This window comes from Lonchura striata, chromosome 2 (assembly GCF_050655825.1).
Source record: "Lonchura striata isolate lonStrDom1 chromosome 2, ASM5065582v1, whole genome shotgun sequence".
NCBI lineage: Eukaryota > Metazoa > Chordata > Aves > Passeriformes > Estrildidae > Lonchura > Lonchura striata.
In genome coordinates, this window is record NC_140704.1 from 151,210,794 (window position 1) to 151,236,193 (window position 25,400).

General features: G+C 38.0%; 1 protein-coding gene across 4 annotated transcripts in view; it reads right to left on the bottom strand.

The window, feature by feature from the left end:
* The window catches only part of FAM135B (family with sequence similarity 135 member B), a 259,504-nt gene that overhangs the window by 33,663 nt on the left and 200,441 nt on the right, over nt 1–25,400 (bottom strand). For all 4 annotated transcript variants that reach the window (XM_077781909.2, XM_021546046.3, XM_021546047.3 and 1 more), the window contains one exon: nt 1,814–1,967. In XM_077781909.2, coding sequence (XP_077638035.2) covers nt 1,814–1,967 — 154 coding nt within the window. The remainder of the gene's footprint in view (nt 1–1,813; nt 1,968–25,400) is intronic.

Sequence of the window (25,400 nt, forward strand, 5' to 3'; positions counted from 1 at the left end):
CAGAGATTTATATTCTTTGATTTATCTTAAGCTTCTGTAAAAACCTATGAGATTAATATGACCAATATAGATATTACAACTGAATGAGCCATTTACATTCTTCCCCTGCTCAGTGGAGAAATATAGCAAATACAAAGTGCTCAGTGGAGAAATATAGCAAATACCAAGTCCAGTTTGTGCCATCCCAAATTAGAAAGCACTACCTGTGTCAGATAACATATTTTTAATTGGGTCCGTTTCACCCCAATGAATGTAAGGAGACAGATATAAAAAATTGATTTATATTCATCTTACTGCATGAATCTTACACCCCATAATTTTACTGACTTGTGCAGCAGGTGTCAGAAGATCAGCCTATAAACCAAATCTTTAGTAGATTTTCAGACTGTGAATAAAATGATGCAAATAACACTGTGCTCAAGAGGCTAAAAAGGGTATTTGCATTTTGCAAATTTTCATGCATTACAAGAAGTATATTTGCAAATGAAGTGTCTGCTTCAGTGCCAGAATTCATTTCAAAACCAGGAAAATTGTGTTTAGAACATAAGCATGTGCTCTGGGGTGGTCATGGAGTTGTGGTCACTCATCCATGTAGGGCTTTGCCAGCTCACAACCTATAACCCTGTCTGAGTGAACCACAAATCCTCTATTATCTATAACTATAACCAAGATCCATGAAATAGTTTTGTTTCTTGTGTCCTGTCTGAGAGCTCATAAGCTGCAAATTAAAATGCTGCTTTGTTTTGGTTTTTGTTTTGTTTTTTGTTTTTTTTTCCAATTGTGCTTGGATTGAATCAGGCACTATGTTACCTACCTATGACTGTTAGAATGTCTTGAAGGGAAATATATGTTGGGGAACAAGAGATTAAGGGAAAATAGGATCTATCAAGTCTAGGAGTGTGTGAAACATAATGTATTGTGTTTGATTGTTCCTCTATACAAGGACTCTACTGGAAAATTTTACTCCCTTTTAAAACCTACTGGCCAATGCAGTCGACCCTCCTAATGCAATTATCTCTGCAACATAACAAAACTGATAACTTCAAAACCTGCACACTGCAGAAACACAAAAACATAGATGTGAAATTATGAGGCACATTCCTTGAAATCAAAGAAACAGGTGAGACAGCAGGATTTGAATGAGATTAGAGTCTCATGTTCATAGGAACTCATGCTGTCATTACAGAAAAGACTAAACACAAATTCCAGAACTCCATCCTGTAAATCCAGCCAGCCACCACTTGCACATTAGACCTAATAGGCCTGACCAGCCAAAAAACCCTTCTGCCAAAAAAACAGAAAATCTATTAAACAATCAAATTAGGAAGAAAAACAGAATAATTTTGAAGAGCAAGTAGTAATTGACAGTGGAGGAATATATTGTGAGTTACAAAGAAGGGATAATAATTTAATCCCACTTGTATCACCTTTCAGGTTTTTCTTTTCAATTATAAATAAACGTTTGCTCAAGAGAAAAAAATATGTTAAGAGTCTTCCCAAAAATTCATGATCATGCAGAACTAGAATTTACACTTTTCAAAATACAACTGAGGCAAAAAATCACCAGAAGGCAAATATTTCTGAGAAATGTATCAAAATATTTTCTCCATCTACACATCAGGCCACACTCTATGAAAGGATTCACATAATCTGAGGAGTCAGTCATCTTTAACAGTAAAAATAAGCACTAATCAGAACACAGATGAAAATCCGTTAAAGTCTGTGAACAAACCAAGAATTTTGGTACTTAAATATGTGTTTAAAAATGCAGCACTGTAAAATATTCAGTGATTTTAAATGACTTTTCACTTACCCAACTTCAGCTGTGGTAAATCAGGAATCTCATTCATTATGAGGGTGTAGTACGTGTGAAGACCCCTTTGAGCATTCAGGAGCAGAAGACAGAGATCCTTATGCCACTTGTATGCATGCTGCATGCAGTTTTCAGATGGGACATAAAAGCTGCCCTGTATAGCAACAGTATCAAGAAAATAAAGTAGAGAAATTGAAATTCATGGTCTCCATTCCTGTGACAGGTTTCCACAAAAACCCAATTGAGGACATTCATCTCTTTTTAGAAAAGTATGTAGTGATAGGACAAGGGGTAATGGCTTTAAACTAGAAAAGTGTAGGTTTAGAGAGGAGATTAGGAACAAAACTCTTTACTGTGAGGGTGGTGAGGCTCTGGCACAGGTTTTCCAGAGAAGCTGTGCCTGCCTCATCCCTGGGGGTGTTCAGTGCCAGGCTGGATGGGATTTGGAGTAACCTTGTCTAGTGGAAGGTGTCTCTGTCTATGCAGGGAATTTGAACTAGATGCTATTTCAGGTCCCTTCCAACCCAAGCCATTCCATGATTCTTCAATTCTAATCAAGCAGATGGCACCAAGGAGAGATTTCAACCATCCCAACCTCCCAGCCACCCAACTAGCTAGATGTGTAATCCAATAGTATCTCATTCTACGTGTTCATTTTGCCAAAACCATAACAAAACTATTAGGTCTCAGCAGGGCTGTCACATGAGAAGACCCTCAGACCAAACAGTCCAACAGAGAAATCTACCTCTGTCCATCCCACATGTCCCACTGTGGAGCCAATGTCTCTTCCCACAACACAGAGAGTCCTGTGTGGAAAACACCCTCTCTGCTGGAGGAGGAGGGGTGGAAAGAACTACAAAGATGTCTACATTCACTTTCCATTTGCATCTTTATTGCCTCCTGCAAAGGTTGCAGCTTGATGGTACCATGGTGTGCTTTGTTATCTGTGTTAGTGAACAAATGCAGATGGAATTGCTATCCCATCAACAAGTATGAGCCACTCTGTACTCCAGGAGCAATGTCTGTGTTAGTGTATCTCTTGTGGGAGAATGCAACAGGACAGATCACAGCATGTTTAGCACAAATATTTCCTAAACAACACTTTTAGACTTAGAATGCAAGCTGAGTTTTCATTAGGGCACCATAAATCAGAAGTTTTTACTTTGTCAAAAGATGCTGATATTTGAAATTTGAACTGCTTAGATTTAAAGCAAAACTATTTATTAATCCCTGGATTTGGGAAACATGGGAAATTTGCTTATCACTGCTGGGGTAGGAATACAATTCCTACAGGCCTGACTGCTTACTGCCTTTGGACAGTCCCAAAATCTGAACATCTTCAGGAGCAACAGAGAAGAACCACATGCCAGCACATCTCCTGTGTTTTTCTCCCTTTGACTTCCCTAAAACCTGTATTTCACAAATCTTGGCCTGAGCCAGGATGTTTCCCTCAGTTTCCCATGCCAATTTTCAAGGAGTTAACTCAAATTCTGTGGTAGGCACAAAGAGAAGTGCTCTCTAGACCTGCAGAGAAACACTTGATGATAATTGACAGTGTTGGCTGTTCTTCAAAGGTTTCAAAATCTCCAGTCTCAGCACGACTATTTTTTACTCTCACCATGGCCAAAAGAAGAAAGGGAGCATAAAGAAAGGCTGCTCAAAACAATAGAAAATTGGAATTGGATTTGTGTACAATGCCACAATTTCATGAAAATATGCCCTCCTTTATTTTTCACTGTTGATTTTTTTAGGAAAAAAAATTAGTCTGGTATTTAAATGCTACACTGCTGAGAAGAAGGAAAAAAGTGAGTTAATTTCATAGTTAATATGAATGCTATGACGTAGTGTTCTGCATGACTACACTTTAATAGGGCTATTTTCAGCCATTCCTTGGCATAGACTATAGTCTAAATATAAAAAGTAATAGAAAAATGCACCTGCAGGTGGGTTTAAAACTTGCATGAATTAATGTTTAAAATATTACTCAATTAGTCCAGTTTTGAATTCTTTAGCATTTGTCTTCCTATCTTGTGGTGCTTTTTCGAATTTATCCTCAGCTGATTTACACTGGACAATTGACCACATATTCTAAACTGCAGACAAAGAATGAAGAGCACTGAGTACAACCAGAACAGGCAAGTAACATTTTCTCCAGCTTTTCTCTTCATTGCAATGTAAACTTTCTTTAAGTTACTGTAAGATGTGGATGATATACCTGTGTGAATAGAGAGCTGAAAAGATTGCTCCAAGCTCTCTTTGCTTTTTCTGTCCCAGCTCTCTGTGGGGGGGAATCTGTGCCAGAGAAAAAAGCTGTGCTTTGAGAATGCCATTGCACGAGAGGAACTGCTCTGCACAGATCAGGTTGGGCTGTGCATAAGAGAACATATTATTAAGTATTTTGATTAAATTCTATTAAATGGTAACTGGCTTTGAAACCCTGTTGTTTAATAGGAACATCCACCCTAATTTGAAAAATTTTTTTGTCGACGTAGAAAGTGAGCATGACAGAAAAAAGGTGACAAGCTCCAAATTTCTGGTTCTTCAGTGACTTAAAGATATTACTGCTCTCACAGGATTGCTTCTGCTTCCTCTCAGAGTTGTCACACACGTACAGGATATGGAGCAGGACATTAGAGAGATTATTAAACCCACCTCAGGGACAGTTTAAACTAATGTGAACTAAGGTCTGTGCATGTTCATCTGCAGGGACCCCACAGGGCAGGCATCTATCAGATGATGCCATTATAAACTGCTGCAGCTAAATCAGCTTATCCATCACTCTTCAGTAAGCTGAGAAATGTCAAGAAAAATCTTATTTTGTGAAGGTCTAAAGATTGCAGACCTTTTACATTGGTATTTTAATTGCCTTATCTGTGCATATATTCAGCTGATTCCCTAGTTCCTTGCCAATACCTTGAAACACAGATTCAGACTAAAACACTAACAAATCGAGTTTGTTAACAAATATATCACGAGCTGTTCTAAGGGAAAACACTGCTGCAAAACCATCTCTCAGGAAAAACAGTGGCTATGACCCATTAAACAGCTACAAAGTGCTCAGCTTTCCAGCTTTCTTGACTTGGGATGACAAATATTGGTTTACTTCTGGTTAAGGCGAACTTCTCAGTAAACCAAAAAACAATACTGAAGATGAAAATCCCACCTTGCACAAAGCCTGATGGCTGCTCTGGGTTTGTAATATGCATTGTAAAAGTACATGCTGGTTTCCTTTGTAAAGATTATCATGACCTTTTGAACTAATTCCTTTGGCCTACTGTTATTTTAATCTCATTAATTTGCAGGTAGACAGATTCTTCTATGCTGATTGTAAAATGAATCTGCATTGATTTCCTTTTCCAAGGATGCCTCTGTCTGTAGTGGTAGACTGCATCTCTGTCTTTTTCCCTTTTTCATTTCTGAAAATTTTAGGAGGACGTGAATTCCTGAAAAATTTCACTTCAAGACTTCAGACCTAAAGGTACTCTGATAGCAAAGATGGATGACAACACAGAAGCCAATAGTATTGACACAAACAATTTTTTCCATTGTGCCAACATCATTAGGGCAAACTAGATGAAAAAGTTGCTTTAGCCCTCCTTTTGTTCTGAATGTATTTACACAAATATTTTGTATTTTTTAGGCAGTAGCTAAATTAAGTTTTGTCTATTCTATTTTTCTCCCTGCATAACCTTACAACACCCTTGTAGTTCTCCTGAGTTTCCTGCAATTTCTTCCAAAGCTCATAAACTCTCTCCATCTATAGAACTCTGAAGATCTTTTTTCATTAAGAACCCTAAGCATATAGACCTAATTTCTCCATTTCCCTTTTTACTGTGGTCATCATCAATCATAGAGTCATAGAATGGTTTCGACTGGTAGGGACCTTAAAGATCATTTAGTTCCAAACCCCCAGCCAAGGGCAGGGTGACCTCACACTTGATGATCGCATAAAGAAAAACCTAGAAAAATGTGAGATAAAAACTACTGCCTAGTGTTTTGGAAGTGTAAAGGATTCAGTTCAATTTTGATCATGATGTGAAAAGCTGGAGCCCAACACTGGACCATCACTGACCTTTGTCCATCTATCCTCTAAGATGGTCTTCTGCTAGATTTGCCCAGGCAAGTAAAATAGACCATGACAAATATCAACATGCCCAAAAAAACTAAGCATTTAAGTAAATCAGCCTTTTAAATGAATAGGTTCTCTGTGTAATGCTCTTATCAGTCAACAGATTCCTCCTGTAATTAGACTGTATTGCTTTATAAATGTACTTTTCCTTTATAATAAAAGAAAGGAAAATTACTTTCAAAAAGCCAACACTTTCGTCAAATAAGGTTCAAGTCAATTCATTATTCAAATGCAGAGAATAATTTGTACATATTCACTACCTGTGTTCTATGTCTATCTAATATCAAAAGGCACCAACTTAATTTTATGCTTTGTAATGTACATTAAGGAGCTTGTATTTGTTTTGTATTAAAGCAATTCCATGAGCTGTGCTAACTACGTGCAGTCTTCAACAATAGCACTAACAGTTGGTAAATGAGAGCCTTTATGTTTAATCTAACTCTTAACACATTTCACAATTCAGATTCAAATTGCTCGTCAAGAATTTTAATATACTAAAAAGCCATTCCAGACTAAATAGACAAGTTTTGCAGTTTCCAACCATTTTCAGTAGCAGAGAGAGCTACCCTACCTTGCCTGCTTCTGGGAAAGATTTACAGAACTGCTTGAAACTGAGGGATAAATCTCAGCACCCCAAGATAAATGTAGTTTCTGAGTTCACTGCAAACCCATTCTAATTACCTAATATGAAATTTTATTCTGGCTTCAAACTCAAGGACCTAGGCTTACTCTCTACTTTGGATGCTGTTTTGTAAGATAGGAGATTTCCTGTTATTTGATGGTTGGAAATTAAATTATAGTTGTGTCTTGAGCAAAAACTTTAGTGCTTCCACTTCATTTGTGAAAGTGCTTGAGCAATGCTGGAAGAAGGACAAATTTTTTATTCCATTTTCTGAAACTGCATGCATATCAGAAATTATTTTTGTCCTAAAGAGGTTATCATGAAAATACATTAAAATAAACAATCAGAGAAGACTGAAGAGGCAAAGAATGTCTTTTGAGCCATTCTTATGACAGAGATAACATGCAATTTAAAGAGAAAAAAAGAATCTAGATTATTGAAAATGAAAAACTTTTAATTATGACATTTCATGAGGAAAACAACAACTAATCACATCCTCCACCAACAACAAAATGAAAAAAATCTGCATTTGAATTGATTAAGAATATTTTTATAAATATGTATAGTATATATAATAAAAAACCCCATATGTATACATATAGAGTAATTGTAGAGGTTCAGATTAGATATTAAAAAATATTTCTTCACTAAAAGGGTTTTCAGGCATAGGGATATGTTGCCCAGAAAAGTGGTGGAATCATTATCCCTGGAAGTGTTCAAAAATACATTGGATGTGGCATTTAAGGATGTGGTTTAATGGTGTAAATGATGGTGGTGTTGAATTGACAGCTGCACTTGGTAATCTTCCACCCCTAAAGATTCTACATATGTGTATATGTATATTTACACCTCCATTCAGATATGGAAAACTGCCAAACACAAACAACTCCCCCTCATTAATTCATTCATCAATACAAACATCTTTTACATCCTGTGCCAGGCAGTGAAAAATTATTGGCAAATCTAAAAAGTACAGCCCATAGTTTGAAAGTGTGGAAGCCCACAGAGGCCAGATTGTGGATGCCATTCTTTGGTGACACTGTTTCTTCTCAGCCTGGTTTTAGAATTTTAAATATTTTTATTGAACAGTGCAACCAGAAACTATGTATAACAGGCATGGGACAAAAATCTTGGTCCTATTTGGCAGAAAAACAATGCATTTCTATTTTTTGTCTGACAGCAGCAGATATGTGAACACAGAACTTTCTTGAGGGTTGGGTGACACCCACATAAGCCAGTTCCTGTAAATCTCTTTCATATCTACCAACAGGAAGACAGCATGCTTATAGGAGGAACAGCTATGGAAAACTAAGAAAATTAGTATTTTTCAATAAAAAAAGTAAAACTGAGGACCAAACATTTAAGATAAATAGAAATGTTGGACTAGGATGTGCATATTCTATCAAGTTAATAAATTGCTTTGTTTGTATTGATTTATTAGTCTGTATTTGATATGTTGGTTCATTAGCCAAAGTTCTAAAATAAATGTAAAATCATTCTGTTATATTTAAATTCTATTTCACTAATAACACTAATCCAAAGGTTCATTCATGGGCAATAATTAGAAAGGCATTGACAATATATGTAACTATTTATGTTATGCCTCTCACTAAATCTGTTATGTAAAAAAATGTAGGTTGGTGTTTCATAAATACAATTTGACATTTATATTACCTCTAAAAATTAGAGCCACTTTGTTAAAACCCCTGGGATAATTACACAGTAGAAAAAGTATTTGACATTGCAGTCAGATTTAGTGACAGGTTCAGTGATAATTTATACTTTGTACAAAGTTAACAGTTGGAAAATATTTGACTTGAGACCCTTAAAAAATAGGAGCCATCAAGCCTGAAAAAGAATATTCTCTGAACAGAGGACAATTCTCCTGGTCAGCTCTAATTTGTCTCATTTGTCTCAGTGACTATAAGTCACTGTTCTAAATGGAGGCTCTAGATTTATCACTTGCAATTGGCTAAGGAAGAAGGAGTGGCCAGGAAAGTATTTTTAGGAAAATTACCATCTAAAAATATCATTCCAGTAAGGCAAAAGTGTTTTACAGACTGCACTGATTTCCCTTAAAGTTCTTCTAGGAGAAAAAACACTGACAGTGTTCCAAATGTCTCCTACTGACCTGCTTAGAAAGAAAAAAACAAAGATTTCTCATTTAAAATAAAATTTCTAGCTTTTTTTCTCATTTCGTTTTCATCAAGAAAAAGTTCATATAGCAATATATTTTACAATTTAAAAGTCAAAAAAAAAAATTTACTTCATGGAGATGTTTTGGTTTTTGTGGTTTGATACAAATGTTTTGGTCTCTTGTGGTTTTTTCATGATTTTTCTTTTAGGGGGCATTTCACAATTTTTAAATTTCTATGCAATTCTTTGAAGTCTGTTTCCCACTCACTTTAAGCAGTGAACTGTCATTGTCGAGGCAAGACAGGAATGAGAAGACTTGACTCAGAAGGCTGCATGAGTGTCAAACCCTGATTTATTCAAAATGCCCCGCTCTTTTATACAGAGCTTCGTGAGGACCAACTCCATTGGTCCTGAAGTAAAAACAACCCACACCATTGGTGCAGAGTGCTTGACGCACAGTGATAGAACTTAACTATAAACAATGTGAAAAACAAGAGAGATAAAGAATTATTTACATTCTTCTCCAGCTCTTTCCCAGGCTTTTTGCCTGGCTAAAAACTCTCAGTTTCTTTCTTTGACTGAATCTGAGACCCACAGTGAACTTAGTGATTGGAGGCTCTTTCATCCTATATCATCACAAGTATCTACAGTCACAATAGCTCTTCATGTAAAAGCTCAAATAGGGTATTCTATAAAAGTTCTTTAATAATTCTGATTATGATAAATAAGAAGGGGAAAGTCAGGTTCCTCCACCTGATCTCTAGGATTATACATCACCACAGAGAAAATTAAAGCTGCAAAAACATTGCTTTAGCAGTAAATTAAGCACTGAGGAAGATAAAAAAGTCAGAGCAATGTCTGACCCAAGGCATCCTTCTGAGATGAGCACTGGATCATCTGGCACAAGAGAAGTTGTATGAATCATGTATCATAGAATCATAGAATCTCCTGATTTGGAAGGGATCCATTAGGATTATTGAACCAAATTCCTAGCCCTCAACTGCTTCTCATATGTCTTTACAGCCTTTCACAATTTTCATAACCTTTCTTTGGACACTCTGAAATGCCTTCATATCTTTCTCATGTTGTGGCACCCAAAACTGCCCCCAGCACTGGAGGTGAGGCTGCCCCAGTGCAGAGCAGAGTGGGACAATCCCCTCCCTTGCCAGGCTGGTGATGCTGTGCTGATGCCTCAGGACAGGGCTGACCCTCCTGGCTGCCAGGGTGCTTCTGACTCCAACTTTCCACTGACCAGGACCCCGAGATCCTGTCCCACAGCTGCTTTCCAGCCTCATTGCCCAGTCTGTACATCCAGGGTTCCCCATCCCACGTTCAGGATCCAGCACTTGCCCTTGTTAATCTCCACACTGTTGGTGATTGCCCATTTCTCTGATTTATTGAGATCTCTCTGCAGAACCTCCCTGCCCTCAAGGCACTCGACAGCTCCTCCTAGTTTAGCATCATCAACAAATTTACTCAGTATTTCTTCAAGTTCTGCATCCAAGATGTTAGTGATGTTGAGGAGAATTGGGAAAAGGATGGAGCCCTGCAGAATCTCACTATTTACACTGCCAGCCTGATGTCACCCTGTGTTTTCATGGGGAGCTGTTTTCATGAACAGGACGGCACTGCTGGGGAACATTCCTTGAGCATTTATTGCAGCATCAGCCTCATTACATGGCTGAGACAGTAGAAAGATGGCAAAGCTCACATACAGCCAGCAGCAGCCAAAGATTTCTTTGTTACAGAACATTTTAAAGACTTTTTAGGCAATAGCATATTGCTGAAGCTTACAGGCAGTTGTTCTAGCCAATCACCTAAAGCACATATACAGCTGCTTCACACAATGCTTGCTGGTATGCCTTCTATTAACAATACACAATACACCATTATTCACCTTAAAACCTTCTACTATCTTGCTAAGTACATTTTCCTGCAGTCTTAAGGTCTATCTTAGCCAAGCCTAAAACTCAGGCTATTGTTTAATATCCTTGCTTGCTATACCATTGTAACTTTTTCTACTTTCAGACTTTGCAGCTGCAGCTAGTTCTCTGTTCTTTCTGTTTCTAGGGCCTGCTTTTTCAGCTTTCTAAAAATCTTCTTACCTTTGCTATTTCCCACATTACCCTATCCATTACAACCCTTTGGGTGTGCTTTTATTTCGCTCTGTTATATCTATGTCTGAAAATGACACGTTAGTACATATCCTCATATTGTTATTACTAAGAGTTCCTGTAGGGAACATTCACAAAGCACATTGTGATATCCTTTGGCTAAGAGATGACAGAGCAACACTGAATAATTACAATTTTATGGGGACAAACCCCCAAAATATTACAAAATAACTATGAAAAAAAGGGGGACAGATTAGGTGCAAAGATTTATATAAATGTCTTCCTATCTATTTGGCTAAAGCTGGTCTTTATATGTAATTTAAAATTAAATATGTATTAATACATACACACGGTGCAAATTCTGATATCCTAAACAAAAATAACACAGTGGAGACATCAAAAAGGGTCTTAATACATTGTCATTTCTGATTAAAGAGAGTCCATGCTGCCTACTCACAGATAAGGAAAGAAAATCCACTCCTGTTTCTGTGATCAAACAAGGACCACTTAGCTGAAGAGCTGCCTTGTTATTACTCATCTCTCCAGGCAGCAGAACAAAACAGTAAATTTTTAAAAGAACACTTGTTAACATCTTTCTGTCTCTCCCACCTATATGTACACACACACATAAGGAAAAGGAGACCCCATTCACTGATATTAACTGATATTAACACAATTGTGCCATTACAATTGGCATTCAGGATATCAGAAAATGTCAAAAATGTTTTGATTCAACTTGCACGCCTGGCAACAGGGAAGGATGTGCTCGGCTGTGGCTCTGGCTGGGGTGGAGATGGCTTTATGCTGTGTAATTATAAAGGTTAGCAGCTGGCAGGGTATTTCTATCAATGCTATATACTGTCTGATATTAAGTACATGAATAAAGAGATAAGTAATGAAATAAATTATTTTCTCTAGGATTTTATAGATTATTATTATTATTATTGGCTTTATTTACAAGTGTTTACATTACATAATGACCAAAGCTGTATTACATGCCACAGTTTGCTTGCATAAGAGTGGCAAGATTAGTATCTAGCAAAAGTTTTTATTTAGACCACAAACATGTCCAGCTCAGCTCATCATCCTGGACTCCCTTCATAGCACAGAGAGAGAAACAGGCATTTTTGGAGTACAGTTCATCCCCTCCACTTCAAATGTTGTTGTTACAGAATCCTAGAATGGTTTGGGTTGGAAAGGACCTTAAAGGTCACCGAGTTCCAAACCCCTGCCAGGGGCAGGGACACCTTCCACTATCCCAGGCTGCTCAAAGCCTCAACCAACCTGGCCTTGAACACTTCCAGGACTGAGACATCCAGAGCTTCTCCCAGGAACCTCTTCCAGTTCCTCACCACTCTCACAGGAATTAATTTCTTTCAATTAACCAGCACAAATCTACCCTTAAAATCATTCTCCCTTGTCCTATCACTTCACAACTGTGCAAAAAAGTCCCTCTTTAACATTTTTATAATGCACAATTCCCTAGAAATGCTCCTCGCTTTCCACTGTGTATGAAAGGAAAGGACTGTGCATGAAGAAAATTAAACTTGAAGCTCAGAGGCAGACAATTCAGAGGTGGGCAGAGAAGTTCCACCCCAGTGCTTATTAACAAAACAAAAAATTAAAAACCTAATTAATATAATTTTGAACAGAGGAAAATAATTGTGGAGCATCCTGAATTAGAATAGGTATATTCTTCCCTCAGAGAGGAGAAATGTTTCAGACATCATGATTTGGATTCTTCACTCAGCAGTAATTGCTGACTCCAAGAAGCTGACAATCAGCCCAGAGCATGTATTTTTTGGGTCTAGTGTGAGCTTAGAAATCCTCTTAGAGAAAAATTAGGAACTGAAGGGACCTGAGATAGAAGTGAAGAGGTGTGCAGGGAGGGGAAGGTCTCCTGTCCTTACAAGAGAGCATGGCCATGGCTGATACCAGAGCTGGCTGAAGACATTTTGTCAGTGCATGTGGGCCAGTGTGGCCCTAAAAACAAATTTAACTCAGTTCTCTTGCAGGTGCCATTTCTCTCATGTTGTTTGGCAGAATATGCTGTTAAACACAGTGAACTTCTGTCAAACTGCATGTACCAAACTACTTGGCTCTGTGTTGCCTTCTGAAGCACAGACATGAAGCAAATGGTCACTCTGACATGCTTTTTATGTAATAAAAGCAACAACAAGGACTGCAGCTTCCTATTTACAAATGCCAGCCTCTATTATGTACTGGCAGTCACTGCCAGAGAGAAAGTGACTTCAGGCTTGGATCTCTGTTCACGTATGACAAGAGCTACAGGAATAATTGATTTTACAGTTCACTGCCCAGACAGGAAAAAAAAGAAATGCGTTAAGTCAACTTAGAAAGAAGTATTTCCTTCTTCAAAGTGAAATGAAACACACTTATTTTGTTTTTTCCTTTTTTTTTTCAAAGACATTTTCTTTAGTGATTGCGAGCAATCTAGTCCTTGTGACTTCGCATTTCAAGACCTGTCAATTAAGCACGCCAACAAACCTTTTACAACCTTATAATGAGCTAAAAATACAAATTAAATCATACCTTAAACTCACCTGTACATTGTGAATTTAGATAAATTGACATGTGCTGATCATGTAACGTAGAACAGCATGCCATAGCAATTAATTAATGTGGGGAGCAGTAAACATTAGGATGAAGAGAGAATGTTCATATGGAAAATATATTCCAACCTTTTATAATATATGCCTATTTCACAGCTTCCCACAGAGGTGCTGGACTCAACTCTGCAGTCACACCACTCCTTCCTGTCTCTGACCACAGAGCCTGGGGTTTCTTTCTTGCTAGCAAAATGGCAGGTCAGAGGGCTACAAGGTACAGGAGGAGAACCAGGCTGAGCCTGCATTGTCTGCATGACAGTCACATTCTAGAAATAGCCCAAGTCTCACTGCACTTGTGCACTGATGTTCCATTTGGGCTTTCTGAAATTTGGGTTATTTTTTACCTTTCCAAAATGTTGACAGGAACTGCCTCAAAATTAAATATCAAACTGATCAAATATTTGATGAGTTCTATTTTTAAAGAACAGTATTATCACTGAAGTCAGACTGGTTAGGGTTATCCTGACTGATATCCTACCCCTAAGCACAGGATACACTGAACAGTCTCAATAATTAAATGTCCCTATTGCAATCACTCTTGCTCTGTCTATGCAGAAGGTCATGCCAATGAAAACTTATCTGGGGCTACTTGCAACTTCCCAACACACTGTGCTTAACTTAGTTATGTGAAGACCTTGAGCACATGAGGAACACAAAGCTGACATTTTAAGCCTAAAAACCTGAAAACTTCACATTCTGCTACTCTTTTAAAGCTATTCTCAGCTACAGCTGTGTCTGTGTATGGAGGAAGAATTGCTTACTTCAAGCACTGGAGCATAATTTGTGTAGAACAGTCAAAGGCAAAGACAGGGATCTTGCAGTCCAAAGAAAGGAATATATAAAGAACTAGGCACAATGAAAGTGCAGAAAGGATACTAAAGATATGATAAAAATTATCTTGCTTAAATGAGGTGATGGATTTCCTCATTACCTGATCACGTTTTTTAGAAAAGGTGTTTATGAGCTAGATGCTTCCACAAGCAAAATCTGAGGGCCACTATACAAGCATCATAGAAATACAATAAGAAATAGGATATAGTTCCTTCTCTTGAGAAAACTAAAATTCAAAGAGGCCATATAAATAATTTAAAAAAATAAAAAGTATATATTCCACACTATATTCCACATCAATCCATCAGGCTGAGCCATTGCTTTTCTCAACACTCACTGGTGTGTGGGAAACATACATCACAACAACATGGTATGAAGCCATCAAGAAACCAAGAAGAATTGTGAATTATTTTAATAACAAGGGTATAGACATGAGTGCCTTTTAGCAGGATGTTTATGAATTGCACTGTTTGCTTTCCAGGCTACTACAGCAGGTGGCCAAGATCACTGAACCCTGTCATCTTGCTACTGCTGGATTGGCTTCTGAAATTATAGGTACAACCTGAAAATAAGTTCCTAGTAGGTTATTTTGCTTCTTGATCACACAGACTCTCATAGGAGGGAAGAGATGCAGTGCCAGCCATGCCCACCCAAATCTATTTATTGAGAGCTTTGCCTAGAATTCACTGTTAAAATTTCTATAATCAGAGCAGCTCCTACATGCTGGTTAATTACCTTTGTCTTCACAAATGGAGATAAAAAAATGAAACAATCACAACACTATTTCTGATCTTTTCCTCATCTTAGCAAATTTAAACATTAGCAATAATGTCAAACAATGGCTAAAGAGGAAATACTTAACTGTCTTTTGACAGTGAAAAATTACTTCAACCTTTATGAGTTCATTTTTTAAGCAGTTTGACATTTTGTTACCAAGGCAGAGTTTTTGTTTTATTGTTTCCTTCAGCCTGTTACACAGCCACAAGTGTTATCAAGTAGGTTCCTATGATTCATATGCAAGTGGAAAGAAATCATGTCTCTATTGACAGGACTGTTATTTTTTATTATTATTTACAAATGCTCCTGCATATCCCAGACTTTCTACTTGGCTCGTGATTGACTTCCATTTTTCCCCAAAGAGATGGGTAAACGATTTTGACTTCTATAGTCTTTGTCAAATCGGATCAGAAGAGAAATCCAACAAGTCTTGTGTTTTGCCAGCAATCACAGTCAAGAATTTGATACTCACGGAGACAGAGGTAAACAAAGAGAACAAAATAAAAGCCTAAGCCTTGACAGCTCCAGAAATGGAATGCCTTCCAGCAAAAGTCTTCCTCAAACAACCCAAATACTGGTTTATATCACAGCCCTTACAGTTCCCATCCTTTCAGAACAAGGGCTGTGTCAGTGCTGTCATTTTACACAATTGTGTCAAATCTTACAAAATTCACAGAAGCACCTTCTGGCAATGTGTTATACCAGCTCACTTAAGGTCTACAGAAATGGGGAGAAAAAAAATCTTTTCATTTGGTCTAAATGTGACATTTCTCAGGTTACCTGAATCTTGTCCATTATTGTATTGTGGGAAAAAAAAAAAATCAACAGAAGATCTGTTGTGAGAACATACTTCAAGGTCTGTTGCAAAACCAAGTCAAATCAGTTTTCATTACTTCCCTACTTATTTTGCTGAAGAAAATTCTGAGGCTCAGAGTCCCATCACTCAGTATTGATGATGTCTGATAATTGAAGTTGTCAAAGTGAGATCCATTAGATCTTTCTTTGAGAAATGTTTCAAAACCTGTTTTTTAACGAGTAATATTTTATTTTATTAGTATTATTTTATGTCAAATCATACTAAAAAAAATACTTTACAGCCCAGATTAAAGGCACTTTCCTTCTTGTAAAAAATTGCTCTGCACAAAAATTGCTCCTCTTTGGCCCAGGTGCTGTAATGCTGGTCTGGTTTCTTTGATGTGGGGGGATGTGGTTTCTATGCCTTTTGCTGCCAGGAAACAGCTCAATGTCTAATCCTGTGATTCTGCCACATTCCTGAAGTCTTCACTTATGACACTCTCAGGCAATGCATCATTTATAGGTCTTTCACATGCATGCAAACATACATCAAATGGAAAAGCCAAGGATCAAATAATACACAGTCCTTTTTATCACTGCAGAAATCTACAATTTCTGTTCTAACACTGAAACAGAAATAATGGCTAATCAGAACATTTCCTGGGTATTTACTTTAAGGAAATTACATTGATATGTTATAATTTACTGCAACAAAATAGGGAACTTTTGAATAGCTGGAAATGTATAAATTTGCATAAATATTATGTCTTCACAGGTTCATTTTCATAGCCCCATAGATACCTCCTGTATTTATGCATAGTACATATACCAGCCCTCAAGTAATTGACACTCAAAGACAATCAAATTTCATGAGCTATGAGTAGCTTACCATTTATTCTGTAGGCCATAATTTTATGGTGTTAAATAAAATACTTCTAATGAATTCAGTAGTGGAGAAAGAGACTGATTGACAGCTCTGGAGAGTTGAACTGTATTTGTTTACGAAAGAAACACAATGTATAGAGAAGAAGCAGAGTTTTACCACCCACTTGAACATTATTGAACACTGCCTTGGGGGTGTCCCACTGTCCTGCTCTGCCTTTCACCCCTTACTTCTCATCAGCCAACTCTGCCAATGCCAGGAAGATCTAATTCCTGCAGAGACATTGCAGATTGCATCAGGGCCTAACAAAAACCTGTCAGATGGCAATGACTTTTGCCTTGGGTCATCAAAGACTAGATATATGGTGCCTTCAACTGACTTTATGGTTTTATCCCACCCACAGAAAGAATTTGGGAATATCTTGGGAGACCTCATAGCAGTCTTCCAACACTTAAGGGCAACTTATAAGAAATATGGGGACAGGCTTTTTAGCAAGGCGTGTTGAGATAGGACAAGGGGCAATGGTTTGAAATGAAAAGAGGGTAGATTTAGACTAGATATTTTGTGATGAGAGTGCTGAGACTGGGCCAGATTGCCCAGAGACCTGGCAAATGTCCCATCCCTGGAAACATTCAAGGCCAGGTTTGACAGGGCTCTGGGCAATCTGTTCCATTTGATGATGATCCTGCTCATTGCAAGGGGTTTGGAGTAGAAGATGTTTAAAGGTTCTTCCAATCCAAACCATTCTATGAGTCTATGAAGAAGACAAGGAAGAAAGGGATGAGTAAAGGTCTGTCTTGGCCTTATTTGATCTGCTCTGAACCAGAGGCAGCACATGAATGATACTGCAGCTCCTCTGTATTTCATGGCACACCCAGCTAACCTGGGGTCATGCAGGACTGAGGGCACAGATATTAACAATCTGTCAGACCCTATTCAAACACTGTACTGTGAATCTGGGAACAGTTGAAGTAAATACTATGGTAAAACTAGGCTGACTGGAAGCTTGGTTTCTTCTCAAGGTTTATGCCAGTCAAAAAACTAGTGTAAGTTCATTTGCCTCTGACTGTGTCTGGCTCACCCTAAATAAGTCTTTAGACCCATATTCTCACCCAAGTGCTCATGTGTGTAACTGCAAGAATATTCACATTCTTTTCCTGGCAATGCAAAGAGCTTCCTTGAAGCATTAACTAATTTTGATCCAAATTTCTTTTCTTTTTGACACACATCCCAACACTTGAGTAGAAATTCTGGATATGTGATTAAGCCATCTTCAGAAGAAGTTACTCTTGTCCTGAAGATATTTTAAAATTGTTCTTATTTTGCCATAATGCTGCAAAATAAATGCTTTGTTTGCTAAATTTTTGTCTCATGCTATTCACCTCTGTTACACACTGACCCATCTCTTTCTCTTAGCCCATTCTTTTCTGATTGTCACATTGCCCAATTTTGTCTGATCCTTGGAGAAAATATTAGACCATTTGAGTGGGGTCAGTTGGTTTTGCACAAACTGACGTTGCAGGGACTGCACTTCTAAGTGTTCCTGCTTAGCACTGCACCAAAACTTATAATTCTTATCAGCTGTGAAGCTGCTTCTTGGGTCACTACAGAGTGACGTGATAGCTGTGAACAGAGGTGTCAGCTTTTGCTGTCACTTGAAGATTTGTTTCCACAAAACAAGCCAAAGTGGCTGGAAAAAGAGGGAATCTCTTTTCTTATTCCCCAGTCCCTGAGCTGCTGTCTGGGACACTTGCCAAGAGCAAAGGGTTGGCTTTCAGATGATGGATCTCCACTGTGCTGTTGTTGCCATCTCTGCTCACCCTGGAAAGGCCATCAGCTCAGAACCTGTGAGAGCTGATTTGCTCTCCCTTCAGGAACTCTCTCATCAGTCAGTGGGAATTATTATTCCTTAGGAGCTAGGGATTAGTGTTCATTAGGGCATATGATTTTTAAGAAAGGCACCACTGGAAAAAATACTGAGAAGAAAGAAAAAGTGAATAATAAAAGATTCTTTCAAAAGTTAGAGAGCAGTCAAGTCCAGTTCCTGAAGTGAGGAGTAAAAAGTCTGTTCCCACTGCCCCTGCACCTTACTTCGGGGAAGAAAGTGAAAAAGAGGTGTTACACAAGCCGCTTCCTATAAAACTCCTGAAAAATCAATGGTGAAATTTCCAGAAAGGAAAATCTTGAATTGAAAGAATGTCAGTCAAGTGAATGACTGTACAAGTCACATAAATGTATTCATAAAATGTCAGAAATTATGGTGAGGAAAGCCAAATAAATTCTTCAGTATGTAACTGTAATAGTAGCTGTGAAAGAGAAATAAGTCCTCCATGCTTAGTCTGCATTTTACTACACTACTCACAACTCTCTAAATTAGCCATAATAAAAATCCTTTCAGGTGAGATTTGAAAGGAGAATGCAGAAATCTGATTATTTCCAATGCATAAACAATGAAGAAAAACAGCAAAAAATACATATGAAAAGAGCAATTTCCTATTGAAATTATATTGCTTCACAAAAGGAATAAATTATCAGTCCAAAAAGAGGAATTCCCAAGGATTTTCTCCAGGACAAGTCACCATCACCCTCACAAGAATCTCCAGCTGATTTCATGACATTTTCATTGAACACTCATAGCAAAAAGATTGCAAAGTTATTTTAACACCATGTTTCAGGCCTAAACCCAAATTAATCTCAGTTTTGAACTCAGTAAAAATGGAGATCATTGGTTTGCTATGCACTGCTTTTGTTGGATCAGAAAGTAAGAACCACAAAAAAGAAATATGCCAGTGATTAAAGAAACCAGTTATTGTCACATTATTAGTTACATATTTTCTGCCACAGCTAGGAAATAATTTCATTCTTTCTAGAGATCAGCCATTTATCTTCAGGCAACCAAAGATTAAAGATTTCATCAGTAATTATCACAAATGGTGCCTTGAACGTACTGATTAAAGACACTTGTCATTTTACCTTATAAAGAGCAGTATATCAGCTGTCTTGGTATTTCAGAATAATTATGTGTTGGACATCTGCTGGAGTCCCAGTCACAGCTAATCACCATTTGCATCAGCAAGACAACCAAGGAATCTTTAAAAACCACCCATAAAAATGCATTCTAACACATGAAAGAAGTTTTGCCGTTAAAGATTCACACCCCAGCAGAGAAGTCTGAGATGAAAATTAATGCATTTCCATGTAAAATTAACAATTCTAGATGGAATTCTAATGTAAACTACATTGAACAATTATAAGTAAAAACTATTTTAAATACTGGGATTTAAAAAAAATTATTTAAAAATCCACAATAATGTGTATCAGCAGTCTTAGAACCACAGAATTATATTACATATTAAAATTCTCACAATAGATCCTATTTGGGCTCCTCTCTGATGCACAATCACTACAGAATCAAAGAATATTCTGAGTTGGAAGGGACCTACAAGGATCATCAAGCTGAACTTTTAAGTGAATGGCCTGGACAGGGATCAAACCCACAACCTTGGGGTTATTAGCCCTATGCTCCAATGAATTGAGATAATCTCAGAGTCTTCCTACTTCAAGAGCTGAAAAAGTCAACTATTTGGCCAAAGAGCCATAAATATAAAGAAAAAAAATGAAGACTAAACCAGAGATGACTGCTATGAGACATAAAAATGTGGGTTTGAATAATGTTTTGGTGCTAGGCTAGAATGGCTCAGATTTTGCATATGTTGCTGAAAAGATGACAATATTAGCAAACTGTCTGTGGAAAAGAATATTTATCATCAACAAATTTTATTTGAATGACACTCCTGGTTCTTGTGTTATGCCAGGCATAAGCCTCATGTCTTTTGGGATTGCTGCATCAATGCTAGATGAAAGAACACTTCTCATCAAACACCAGTACCTTATTAATGAGAAATCATATGATTAATCAATCTGATTACTTAGAAGTCAATTTATCTGCAGTGCAACTGTTAGCCAAATGAAAATAAGATTACTGTGAGTACAGTTTATTAATAATCCCCAGTATGCCATTGATTCAACTTGATTATAACACAGCAGGCATGTGATGCACAATATTACAAAGACATTAAACCAGCCTGACAGCAGTGAATACAGAAGAGGTTTATGCTGCTGGGCAAGGCACAGAAATCCTGAAGTGTAAGTGACCATTCATTTTGCAGATTTGCAAGGAATAGTTTATTTTATTGTAGATAAATAAAGCTGCTGAAATTTTCCAGTATCCGGCTCTTAGGGCAGTTGAGATCACCTGAAAGAGTGAGTCAGTGTGGAGTTGAGACACAGACCTTGTAACATCCAAAACAACCCCTTGAACTTCCTCACACAGAAAAGCAATTTAGCAGACACAAAGGGGAATTCAGGTTCCCCAAAGGGACACCAGTCACACATAGCTCATGAAGCTGTTTCACCCCACTGGCATCCCCCAAGACTGCAGTGGATAGGATCCTATTTTGAACACATATCTACAGTGATATATATTCCCTGTGAGCATAGATTATGAGCTGAAAATAACTCAAAAAAGTTCTAGCACTTTTTATTATTTCATAGATTTTATTATTCTGTAGATTATTCTCTTCTAGTTTGTTGAGCAAAAAATTGTCTTTCTTAATACTTATCTGACAACCAAAAAAATCTTCTTTCAAATATCTTTGTTGCCTTAATTGTGCTTGATGGGAAATTGTAGTACGGGTATAGAAAAAATATTAGAGAGGGAAGAAAGGAGAAAAGGAAGATCCCTGTTTGCTAGGTAAGGGAATGTGAAGAGACATAAAGACTTTAAAAAAAAATCACCTAAGAATTAATTATTATAACTACTCTGCTAAGCCAGGAGATGAGGAAAGTGGCAGTGATGCCCAGAAGTCATCTGGTGAGATCCAGGGAAAATGCACTTGTGCAATCCAAAGCTGCTGGCATTTAATTAGCCTCCACAGTGAGAAGTCAGAAGTGCAGAACAAGAAGCCTTCAGGATCTGTCATTAAGCAGTGGCACCTCAGCAGCCCAAATGCAGAAGATTAGGTCAGGAAGTGGAAAGAAGTGGAAGAAGATTGACAGATGCAGACGATCTTTAAAAATTAAGGCAGTCAATTGCCTTTTCAGTGAGGAAAAAGCAAATCAGTGACATAAACTAGATGAACACTTCCACAGTCATTCTGTGGGCTAAAGTGAGCATTAGGTCTCTGATGGAGACAAATCCTATCAGGAAAAGAAAGGGAAAATGGAAAGTATGACCTATATAGAGTATACCAAGGAAAGGGTCTTCTACTTTGTATTCAAGAGACACCTGGAGAACATAACTTGGCAGTTTTAGCCTCATAATTCAGCACATTTCTGGCTTTCCTGGGGGTTTAAGACTACTGTAAATCCAGCCACTACTCTACTGTGTTCAAATCTTTTCTGAACCATGAGTGGTGAATTGTCTTTATTTTATGTGGAGGAAAGTTCTTTCCTCTCACAGAAGCCTCCCCTGGTCCCATTCCCCTCTGGTGCCAAAAACCTTGCAACATTAACCCAAAACACCATGCCACTAATCCATCTACTACATATGATGACATTAGTGAGAACAAAATTTACTTTTGTGATCCAATCTGCTTTTTGAATTTGTAGAATTTATACCAAACCTATGAAACTGAATAAATTGTGGAGATAGTAAGGTTTCAGACACCAAAAACTTTCCTGGGGTTTTAATGCCTAGACCTGGGGAAAAGGGTGCAATTGGAATGACTTAGAGCTCCGACACTGGAATTCAGGAGCATTCTGGTAAAGTATTCTGGAAAAATAATCTATCTGCAACTGTCAGGGGGAAAAGAAGCTCTGTTTGGTTTACTGACAATAATTAAGGCTAAAACAAGGAAAGTCTTGACTGTTTGCACTCTTACAGTAAACTGAATAATCAGATTTGGTTCCCTAGAAAAGTTACTAAACAGAAGGCACTTGCCCAAGAGATGCATTTTAAGAGCTTAAGCCTGGAGACTTCTTAGATCAAGGAAAACACAAAAATGAACATGAAAAGTAGAAGGAGATGAAAATAGAGCTAAACAAATTTAAAAGAGGATAGACCAACACTAAATGTTCCATGGGAGTTTATGACATAAAAAGAAACTAACCAACATCCCTATAAGATTGATTTTCCCATGTCCTGCCTCTCAGTGAAGCTTTGTCAGCCTTAGAAGACCAGATCTATTAATGTTTCTCCCTAGATTTAGCCAGTTGCATCAAATCAGAATAGTTTACGAACAGAAATATTTGTGTGGTATATTTTGAGTTCTGGTATTCACAGTTACTAATTCAGACATGCAAGGGAAGGTCCAAACAAAAATATATATATAGCAATCAGAGAGGTCTGCAGGTTTTGGGGTTTTCTACTTCATGAAAAGGGTAGAACCCATTCTCATGCCCACTGGCAGTGATGCAAAATTCTCCAAACCAATTGAAGCTTAACAAATGCATTCAAACAACCTGGAATCATATCTCCAAGTTTTTAAAGGGAAGAAAACTTGACCCAGTGCCAAGTACTACAGCGTGGTAAAAACTTCTATTGCTCCTCTTCCTTCAATCCCTTATAAGCCTGATATAAACTTCCATATAAACCAGCAGTCACATGGCCTTTGCTTGGAGTTAGGTGTAGCACCACAACAGTTTCTTTTCTATCTGCAAATTATAATTTTTTTTGTGTGTTAAGCCAAGAGAAAATAGCTTTTGCTCATTATCATGCATCATGTATAGGCAAAAAGGCCATCACAGTCTATTAAATTAAAACACTGAGCTCAAGAACAGATTTCATGACTTATGGAGGTTTCTGGAGCTAAGCAAATGCACATCTGGCCATGTGGACTGTGCAACATTACATTTATGAGGTTGGTATGTGGCATTCTGGTGACTGCAGGGTAGTAGTGTGTTAAAGCCAGTTATTGGTAGAGCAATTTCCTTTTGGTATTTCATAGTTCATCTGATAGGATAATAATAATTGTATTGGCTCTGTCTGGGATGGAGTTTACTTTCTCCATGGCAGCCCTCCCAGTCTGTGCTGGGCATTGGTGGCTGCAGAGGTATTGGTGGCACTGCAGTGTTTTGGCTCCTGCTGAGCATGATGCCTCAGGTTTTAGCTTTTATATTTTTCAGATTCTGTACTGCTTCAATGTGTAGTAAGCTCTCTTCACAGAGCAGGTAGACAAAATTCCTGGGGACCAAGGACAAATGTTCCAAATCTCAGGCCCAAGAGCATAAACAACATGGACTGAAGAGAGAAAAACAAGAAGGATGGGACCTCATAACCTAAAGCTGTAATTGGACAATTAACTGCAATATGCAAATGGACCAGAATTATAAAAGTGAGAGACCTTGTGGCTGATCATCCATTTTTTGTGACAATTTTGGGTTCATCTTGGGTGCAGCCCTGGCTGGGCTCTTGTGCTGCCCAAGGGGCACCCATGGAGGCCTTTTAATAAATCCCTACTTTATTCTTTGACTCTGTTTGGTCTCTGTTCTAGGTCAGCCTCCACGAGGCATCAAGCACCAGCACCAGCACTGCCTCCAACATTCCCCCATCATCAGAGTGGGAGTGGGCAAGATCCTGGGAGGGGACACAGCCAGGCCAGCTGACCCAAACTGGCCAAAGGGATAGTCCATACCATAGGATGTGTACTGAGCAATAGAAGTGGAGGAAAAGCAGGAGAAGAGGGAACATTCACTTTTAGAATTTTTGTGTTCCAGAGAAACCACTTCATACCCTGAAGACCCACTTCCCAGGAAGTGACTGGATATCACCTGTTGATGGGAAGAGAATGAATCTTTTGCTTTCCTTTGCTTCTGCACATGGCCTTGATTTTGCTTCATTAAACTGACTTTATCTTTACCCACAATTTTTCTCTATTGCACCCTGTCCTGTTGAGGAGGGGAATGATAAAATGGCTTGGTGAGCACCTGGCTTCCAGTTAGGGTCAACTCACAATTATCCTGCCTTTTAAAAAAATTGATCTACAGAGATAGGTAGAAGATAGTTTCCAGCTAAGGAAGAAAATTGGGAAGGAAATAAGTTTTTCTTTCTAATTACAACAGACCAAGACTTTTCCTTGGAGACTAAAAGCAAAAATGGGAGTGGACAGCTTTCCATTGCTCTTATTTCAACAGAGACTTGTGCAGAGGATAATGAAAATAGGCACCACTCTCCAAAGAAGACTCTCTCTAATAAGTGATGAGATTGGCCTAAAATACAAATAGTTATTTAAATGCCTATGATGTGACTGTCTGGCAGAGAGGCAGAGGTTGAGGTCAGCTTGTTTGCCAAAAGCATGCACTGACCCAAAGTTTGGGATAGCAGCCTCAGGCCAAACATTCTCTCAGCCCTTGTTAATTCCCTGGTAGTTTCTCTGCACCAAGTGCTCTAGGCTTGCATATTTTTAATATTTATACAGAAAAACTTTGACAGAAAAGGTTGAAGGAAGCTGAGGGCAGCATGTTAATCAGAAGCCTTGAATCAAGGTTTCTTAACAGGTTAATGGTTGCAATATTCTGGGGTTAGTTTCTAGGGCTGAGGAAACTTTTTTCACCAAAAAACAAAAAAAAAAAAAAAAAAAAAAAAAAAAAAAAAACTAGTGCACACACAACACTCTGGACACAAAACTTTAAAACTTTTTCACAGCATCCTTAATAATGACTCATATCGTC